Source organism: Aspergillus pseudotamarii (genome assembly GCF_009193445.1).
Source record: "Aspergillus pseudotamarii strain CBS 117625 unplaced genomic scaffold BDV38scaffold_20, whole genome shotgun sequence".
Classification (NCBI taxonomy): Eukaryota; Fungi; Ascomycota; class Eurotiomycetes; order Eurotiales; family Aspergillaceae; genus Aspergillus; species Aspergillus pseudotamarii.
Window position 1 is genome coordinate 495,973 of NW_022475034.1, and position 8,437 is coordinate 504,409.

The 8,437-nt window shown below is 40.2% G+C and overlaps 3 protein-coding genes across 3 annotated transcripts; 1 reads left to right on the plus strand and 2 right to left on the minus strand.

Moving 5' to 3' along the window:
* Positions 1-1,645: 1,645 nt before the first annotated feature.
* BDV38DRAFT_244292 (uncharacterized protein) lies at positions 1,646-2,452 on the minus strand. Its single transcript, XM_032054301.1, has 2 exons — positions 2,321-2,452; positions 1,646-2,271 (listed from the first exon to the last, which is right to left on the minus strand). The coding sequence occupies exons 1-2, from the start codon at positions 2,363-2,365 to the stop codon at positions 1,738-1,740; spliced, it is 579 nt and encodes a 192-aa protein (XP_031914762.1). The 5' UTR covers positions 2,366-2,452; the 3' UTR covers positions 1,646-1,737.
* A 637-nt stretch (positions 2,453-3,089) lies between these two features.
* On the plus strand, positions 3,090-4,004 carry BDV38DRAFT_281997 (uncharacterized protein; the record flags this gene model as incomplete). The annotated part of the gene is made up of 4 exons (XM_032059702.1): positions 3,090-3,331; positions 3,400-3,585; positions 3,650-3,808; positions 3,860-4,004. 4 exons carry the CDS (start codon positions 3,090-3,092, stop codon positions 4,002-4,004), a joined length of 732 nt encoding a protein of 243 aa, XP_031914763.1.
* An 894-nt stretch (positions 4,005-4,898) lies between these two features.
* BDV38DRAFT_244294 (NmrA/HSCARG family protein) lies at positions 4,899-6,358 on the minus strand. The gene has a single exon (XM_032054302.1). It carries the CDS (start codon positions 6,256-6,258, stop codon positions 5,293-5,295), a length of 966 nt encoding a protein of 321 aa, XP_031914764.1. The 5' UTR covers positions 6,259-6,358; the 3' UTR covers positions 4,899-5,292.
* Between the last annotated feature and the right edge of the window lie 2,079 nt (positions 6,359-8,437).

Here is an 8,437-nt window from a genome sequence, read left to right on the forward strand (position 1 = left end):
AGGAATGAGGATGGCAAGGCCCGCTACGAGCTCGATGGCGCCGGCAAGTGGCTCGTTCCCCCGTGTATTCGGTTGCGTAGCGCCTATGACAACCAGGTCAATCTGAACTACCACCAAGGATACGGCGAGAACCTGTTTCAAATCTCTCCTAACATCTTGTTCTTTTATATCAAGTTCGGCAAATGAACTGAAACACGTACGGTTGTCAACACACGTGTTGCAGATGAAAGTACGTTGGGCGACTTTTTGGAGAGCTGAAATAGGCGGAATGGCGCCAACAGCAGGAAGCAGCCGGCCGGAATGATGGTCAATATGCTTGATTCGAAAAGAACAGTGAAGTCAAATCCTCCGCGACAGATGATTGTAACGAAAGGGAAAATGAGTCGTCGCCGCATTGTTCTGTGTTAGATGGTGACGATATAATTCCCCGGTCGAGGTAAACCTATTGGCCTATCGGTCACCCCCTTTGATGTATGTACGTACTATTAATGAGCGTTGAAGTGTCGGGAATGGAGGCTGGGTTCGCCCGTCTTCTCAGGTTGTGAGGTTGTGCGGCATCGATAGGACGGCATTTATCTTGGGTACTACGCAATGTGTGAAAACAGATTGTCAAGCAGAAAAGGGGCTAGGTCATAGAGAAATGCCCAGGCATACGTACAGGCTTTATAGTTACAGTATATTTCATCTATAGGCATGATGGAAGTGGCTTATCAGTAGTCCCTTCAGTACCGCCGCTTTCGTGTTTCCAACCGGCTTATCAGCTTCTAGACCCTTTTTTCTCTCCCCTCCCTCTTCATATTATCGAACTGCGGTGCCATAATAATTACCATAGATTCAAAGTGAACATGGGGGCGGAAAAAGCACTAGTGCTAGTAGCTACTTCTCCGCGTAGAGACAATGACTATCGCCTCAGAGTGGCACCGAATGGTTACATGACACCCCTGCCCATTATGTAACATTGCTTATCAGCTATTAGTAAAGAAAAGATGGTACTAGTACTTTGTAAACCTGAGCCAGTGGTTTAACAGTTGCGCTACAGCCGGGGCCTGCATGTATCACTATCACGCTACGTACTGGTCTTTAGCTCCAATACCATACACGTTGGTGAGCTTGACCTACCACCTAAAACTGTCGGAGCTCAAAGCTTTCCCATAACAAGCAGCTATCCGAACGCAAGTATCTCCCGCAGCATAGCATCTATATACCTATCTCACTCCCAACTCCAAATGCCAGGCTTATCCATAGATAACAACTCCTTCAACACCACAGGAGCAATGAAATTCAGCCCGGAACTTGCGTCCCTCCTTGTACTTGCTCTAGAAGGCTTGACCCACAGAGGATTCGGGCATGATTGTGTGCTGTGTGGTGTCTGGATTACTTTTATCTGTCTTGGATAATTACGCTTCAAAGTGTATTAATTTCTGTTAGAGTAGGTATTTACAAGCAGGTAGAGACTCTGTTGTTGTATATTTCAAATAGCCTCAGCTCATGCAATTGTCCCTGTGGGATCACATGAATCGTTTACGAACTGTCGTCGACTAGTTTCATATTGAATACCCAAGAAAATAGAAAGTGAAGCAAGCGGGCATCCAACAGGCTTCCCTACATATAGCTCAGGTATCAATCATATAAGCACCGTTTTTGGGCTCACTACAATCCAATCACATACATGATGAAGTGCCGCTGGCTGCTATTAAAAAAAAATGGAGAAGATAAGAAGGTGAATTAAGGCAAGAGCTAAGCATATGGATCCTCAATCTCCCCATTAATGATCTTTTCTGGAATCTCCGTCTGCAGAATACCGTCTGAGCTCCTATACTCAGGCCTCGAATAGATTTCAATAGCATCAGCCCCAATACTGCCGACCGCATTCCAGAACGTCCAAGCTGACTGGAAGGGCACCCTCCATTTCCACCATATCACATCACCGATTACCTCCGCAGGACCAGGAACGGGGCTTGGTCCCCAGCTTGACTTTTCGTACGTATAGTGTAGGGTCACTGCGTTCTCTGAGGGTGATTTATCGTCCAGCACCGCAAACCATGAGTCAGAAATACTCGTTGTCTGGGTATCAGTGTGTTTATCGAGGCGATCTTGGAAGAATCTGCGCAGCTCGGCGTCGCTTTTACCTTCAAAGCCGGTGTCGAAGTCTTGGACTGGGGTTTGAGTATTCCATTCGTCTAAGACTTCCTGGTTTGGGGTGCGGACTAGACTAAAGATGTTGAATGCGTCGTCAGGTATAGCACATTCTGTCATCAGTCGGTCGATTACCTGGAAAGCTTTAGTAAGTGGTCTTGGACCGTTGTATGGGAGTACGAACGCTCGCGCGGATTTTTGAAGTGCAGAACAGGAGGATGGCGGACATGGTAGGCCTGGCGTTCTAATCCAATAGTTAAAAGACGTTTTGACTGATAGGATAGAGAGCGTTTGTGTGTGTGATAGTGCAATAGGCAGACGAGTTGAAAAGAAAGAAAGATTGACCTTCCCAGGTCCCCCGCTTTCTAAACCCCACGGGTAGGTTAGTCAGCCCATAGGACAACAGTAGCCCTAATCGGAAGAACCTATTGTTACACCTGGGAAGAAGAAAGGGGTACTAGCAAGTACTTACCTGCATGTCAGACACAGACCTGTATGATCAGCCTGAAGAAACACTTCAGCTGAGTATGCGAAACCCGCATTCCACCACGCCACTCCTCCATCTGATTGGTTCTGTTTTACACAAAATGGTTGCTTTTTCTGTGTTATACCCACTCCAACCACTGATATGACCGACTGTCCGAGGCTCCGTCGCTTACGACATTAACAAACTGAATGAGCTGACGAGCCTTGCATCGACGACGAGATTCATTCCACTTACAGTAAAGCCAATGTTGCATTCACCCCCTTGGGGTGGTCACCTGCCTGATCATGAATCCAGCCCCCAGTGCACTATTGATTCTCGGTAGCTGGGGGCTGCAAAGCGGTGCGGCTGTACGGGTTGACGTTCATTATCTTGGGCGATAAAAGGCGGAGGGTTTCCCTCGAGCAGTCGATTAGAGTCTATTCAACCTGCTAGACTTGCTTAGGTCCGGACAAATATTGCTCTCAGAATGCAGCTTACCAAGCCCCTCCTGGTATTCGCGCTTTATGCGTTTAGCGCTCAGCACGCGCTGGCTGTGCCTGTCAATCCCGAGCTTGGCGCTACGGGCGTCGAGAATATCGCCCTTAAAACAGGAAGCGGTGATAGTCCAAGTGACCCTATCAAGGCAGACCTTGAGGTCAAAGGCCAGAGTGCTTTACCATTTGACGTCGATTGCTGGGCTATCCTGTGCAAGGGCGCTCCTAATGTCCTGTAATTCTCCCTCTACTACGACTCTTGATGTGACACGTATACTTGACTAACATATATCGCACCCCTAGGCAGCGTGTGAACGAAAAGACGAAAAATGGCAATCGCGATCGGAGCGGCGCAAACAAAGGGCCTTTTAAAGATCCTCAGAAATGGGGCATTAAAGCCCTTCCACCTAAGAATCCGTCATGGAGCGCACAGGACTTCAAATCACCTGAAGAATACGCGTTCGCCTCTTCCCTTCAGGGCGGAACAAAGTAGGCTAAACTCATTAGACCTCCTATCGATGTGTTGTTGTTAGCTGATGCCGATGTGATCAAGTGCTATCCTTGCACCCGTCAACCTCGCTGCACAGAACTCCCAAGGTGGTGTCCTAAATGGTTTTTACTCCGCCAACAAAGTAACCCAGTTTGATCCTAGCAAGCCCAAGGAGACTAAGGGTACATGGTTCCAGATCACTAAGTTCACTGGTGCTGTTGGGTAAGAGTATCTACTATCATGATCATATGCGGTTTACTAAGAAGACACTAGTCCTTACTGCAAGGCCCTGGGAGGCAATGATAAGAGTGCCTGTGATAAGAACAAGAATGTTGCAGGGGACTGGGGCTTTGACCCGGCGAAATGGGCATATCAGTATGACGAGAAAAATAACAAGTTCAACTATGTTGGTAAGTAATCAGTTTGCTCCTTTGAGAGGGACAGGGTTTGGATGTACATTGTATGCTGCTCGTTTGAGCTCTTGTGTACAATTGGTACGAGGAATTATTTCTACGAAGCCTAAAGGTGTTGGAAAGACTCAACGGACGCTTGAGTATCAGTTCTGCTCACAAATATGTACATGACTCTTAGAGTACACCAATTTCCAATGGCATATGTATAATTGACTTGAAGATGTCATCCTACGCAGTTATCGTAGACTAACACTAGCATTAACGAGCAAATAAGACTGTTCATAGACAGATAAGCAAGCTAATGCTCACTAATTAGTGAGGACACCTCAGCTGAGCAACGAGGTGTTCCCCCAAGAACTAATTTCTCTCATGGTTAAATTTGGCTGAAGTATCGCAGTGCTTCCAGGTTGAAAGTAGCTCAATGTGGATAGCACAAGCCACATATATCTACTCTTGGGGGAGTACTACCACTCCCATAAACAGTGCCTTCAATTCGCTTATTCAAGTTGATTAAAAATTGTTTCCTGTCAAATGTCACTGCTTAATAGTTTCTTTATAATGATAGATGGGCCTGGCTAGCACTATCCTAGATGGCAAGTTGATGCCCATAGCCATCCCATTGTGTATGCGTGCGCGCAGAGTCCTTGTGGACGGGCACCCTACATGGACAAAGGTCTTTAAAATAATGGAAGACTTGCTATTAAGGGATAATATCAGTGGATTATGATATGTTGAAGTTTCTATATATATAGGTTCGAAAAGATTTATATACAGCGTATCACTTATCCGGCTTTTGTCAACAAGGAACCATTATTAGTTGAAAGATATTATTGAGATTATTAAGTATATAAGAATTAATACTATTACTTAGTGATATAAAAGTCTCCTAATGGTGCTATATATTCTAGGTTATAACGTTGACCAAGATTTTGTGCTGCTTATAGAAATAGTAAATTAACCAATAACAGCCACTATCTCCTTCTAGAATCAATTTTTATGAAAGCTTTATCCAGACAATGCTACCATGAGCCACTGTGGGCCATCCGGGGTGAATACAAACCGATAAAGGTCTCTGATGAGCCCAACCATTTAGTAATTACTAATTTTCCAAAGACTGTACTAAACACCGATAATGAGAGCTAAAGAATTCCATGTCATAGAAACCATACGATTATTCACTCTTTTGCTTCCAGATCTTGATAAAAAAAAAAAGGTTCATGATACGTAAGCCTTGTGCTTATTTCCAATAAAATATTCCAGTGGGATTTAACGCGGAAATGTTGTGCAGTTTGTTCAGGACCTAGGAACGATCTGGTCCTTGAGCAACTCAAGACCTTGGGCAACGCCAACAACCTTATCTTTGACGCCAAGCTCCTTCAAGGTGACTGTCTCCTCGGGGTAGAACTTGTTCCAATCCGGGTACTGCTCGCTAAACCGCAACTGGCTGGCTATCTCTGGTCCAAATAGGGGGCCATATGCTTTGGTCGCCTCTGAATCGGTCAGCTCGGCATACACTGCCGTCTTTCCAGTAGCTTTGCTCCATTCCTCTGCGATCCGGGTCCAGGAGATAAGGTCTGTGATAATCGGTACATACTTCCCATACGTTTTCTCTGGCTGGGATAGAATTGCCTGGACCACGATGCCAGTGTTCGTCGCCACGATTCCGCCGCAAGGAACGATCGCGTCAGGCTTTGAGGCTTGGGCCAGAATGTAGTTGCCCAAGAATGGCTGGGGTTGCATTGAGGGCAGATTGGCAAAGTTATCCAAATAGAATCCGGCCCATACAAACGTCGTCTTCGCTGCCAGTTGCGGTAGCGATGTCTTGACATAATCGGCACCCTTGGCCTTGGCATCCCAATGCGGGCATGGCAGCTTTGCCCCCGAGATTTTGTCGCAGGATGGCAGAACGCTGAGGACCAAGTGTTTGAGGGTCGGGATTTGGGCGGCTGAATCCGCAATGTTGATGAGGTGCTGAAGCTCTACCGTCTGTGCAGTATCGATGCCACCCTGGAATACGGCAGTCCAAAAATCAGACACTGCGAAGATAGCGGTAGCGCCCTTGAAGGCTGTCTGGAGGGTCCCGACATCATTCAGATCGGCAGCAACTATTTCAACCCCTATAGCCTCAAGTGCTTTGGCCTTGGCGCTGGCTGTGTTGCGAGTAAGACCTCGTACTTTCCATGAGGGATCTTTGGCCAGGACACGAGCAACTGAGCCACCTTGGGTGCCAGTAGCGCCTATAACGACGGCCAGAGACATAGTGAACGAGGTGATGATAGCCTGATGAAAAGTGATATTGCAACTGTGACAAGAGGAATGTTGGTCTTTGAGAATGTGAGTAGTATGCCTTGGGACCTTCTCTTGATATCGATATTTCTCTGGGGGATAGTGGGGGGTTTCCAGATGTCAAAGTCACTGGAGGGGGATATGTTGTCAATTAGTCAGCGGAACTCCCGAATCATCGGCCATCCAATGAGGGGGTCCCAGTTCCGAGGGGGTCAGAATTTAGTGGCTGGGGGTCAGAGTGGTTCTGACCCCCTGAGAGGTCTACCGCCTTTGTCATATGATGAGATCTCCGAGAGAGTTAGAATTTATAAATTATATAGTATAGCTCTGAGAGAGTCAGAATTTTTAATATAATTAAGATAATTCTAATTCTCTTGAAATAGTAATCACATAGATTTTAGTATAGTTTAAACTTAACTTAAACTAAATATTTTTTGAAAGAGAAAATTGACTTGATTATAATTTAAACTCAGTTTAAACAAATTATATATCAAAATTAAAAATAATATTTTTAGTTTAAATAGGATTTAAATCTAATATATTTCGATTTTTTCGAAAATTTTAAATAGTTAGATTTAAACTTAACTTAAACCTAAGTTATATATAGATTAGATTATATTTATTAATAAAAAGATATTTATATAGAGTTAAATTTACTTCTTTAGATTATAAGATAGTATCTATATATATATCTATATTTATATACTGGATACAATATTATATACTACAGTAAATTAATAGTAGTTTAAACTTTATTTTAATTAGTATTACTTTTAGTTCAGAGCTAGTAAAGATAAGACTTTATTACTATTACTATAGTATATTATATATAGTAAATTAAAATATATATATAATATCTTCTCTTCTTTAATTTTATTTTAATTAATAATATATTCTATTTTTTTTTTCTATATTTGTATACTTAATCTTCTTTAGATTAAATTTAAACTAAGTCTATTTCTATTTATAAAAATAGTTAAATAGACAGATTCTCGAGCTGGTTTCTATATCTATAATAATATTACTCAAGTAATTTAGAGAAATTATTTCAGATTTTATTATAGTAAGATATATTTTTAAAATACTATTATATTAAATTTAAATACTGATAAAATAGAATTAATTAATATATTCTCTTTTACTCTTTCTGATAAGACTCTGAATATAGTCAAAAACTCAGATTAGAATAAAAATTAGCTAATTTTATTATATATTTATAGTAGTATATAAGTAGTCTATTTATTTATACTAAGTTTAAACTTATACTATTAGCTGCTAACTTATAATAGATACTAACTATATATACAGTATATCTTTTAATACTACTATTTTCTTATATTACTATATATACCAGAAGTATAGAGATAAATAAATATTAAATCTAAATAAATAAGACTTTATACTAAGTTTAAATATAGTATCTTTTTAATATAATCTACACAGATCAATTATCTCTGAGAAGAAATTGACTAGAGAAACAGCTATAAAAAAATATTATAGAGACTAGAAATAGTACTATATATTTTTTTTAAATAAATCAGAGTAAAAATTTAAAATTAATTATATTTAAACTCAATTAGTAATACTAATATTTAAATCTAAATCTTTAGTTATAAAGTAATCAGTGGTCTTATTAATAGAATTTATACTGAATTAGAATTTATTATATATATACTTTAGATTTTTTTTCTATTAAATTTAAACTAATTATAACTTAGATTAATAGACCAGCTTTTTATCAAAAGATATAGTACCAGATTTTATTATAATACTATTACACCGCTGACTCTAATTCAAGATAAAAGAAATATCAGTTTTATATTTTTTAACTTTACTTTGAGTTTAAATCTAATTAAAAAGTAGAAAAATATAGCAATATTTTTAAATTATAATAAAACTATCAGTCCAATACCTGTCCAGAGATATAGAGATAGAGATTTATCTATTTCTTAGCAACTTATAAACTAAATACTAATAAAAAAGATATAGAAATAGTAATATAATAATAATAAAATAGTAATAAATAGTAACAGAAATTAGGAATATAATAAGAAACTTTATAATATAAAAATAGTTAATATTAATAATAGAATTTAATTATACTAAGTTTAAACTATATTTCCGAAATTTTATTTAGATTTTAATTAAGGTT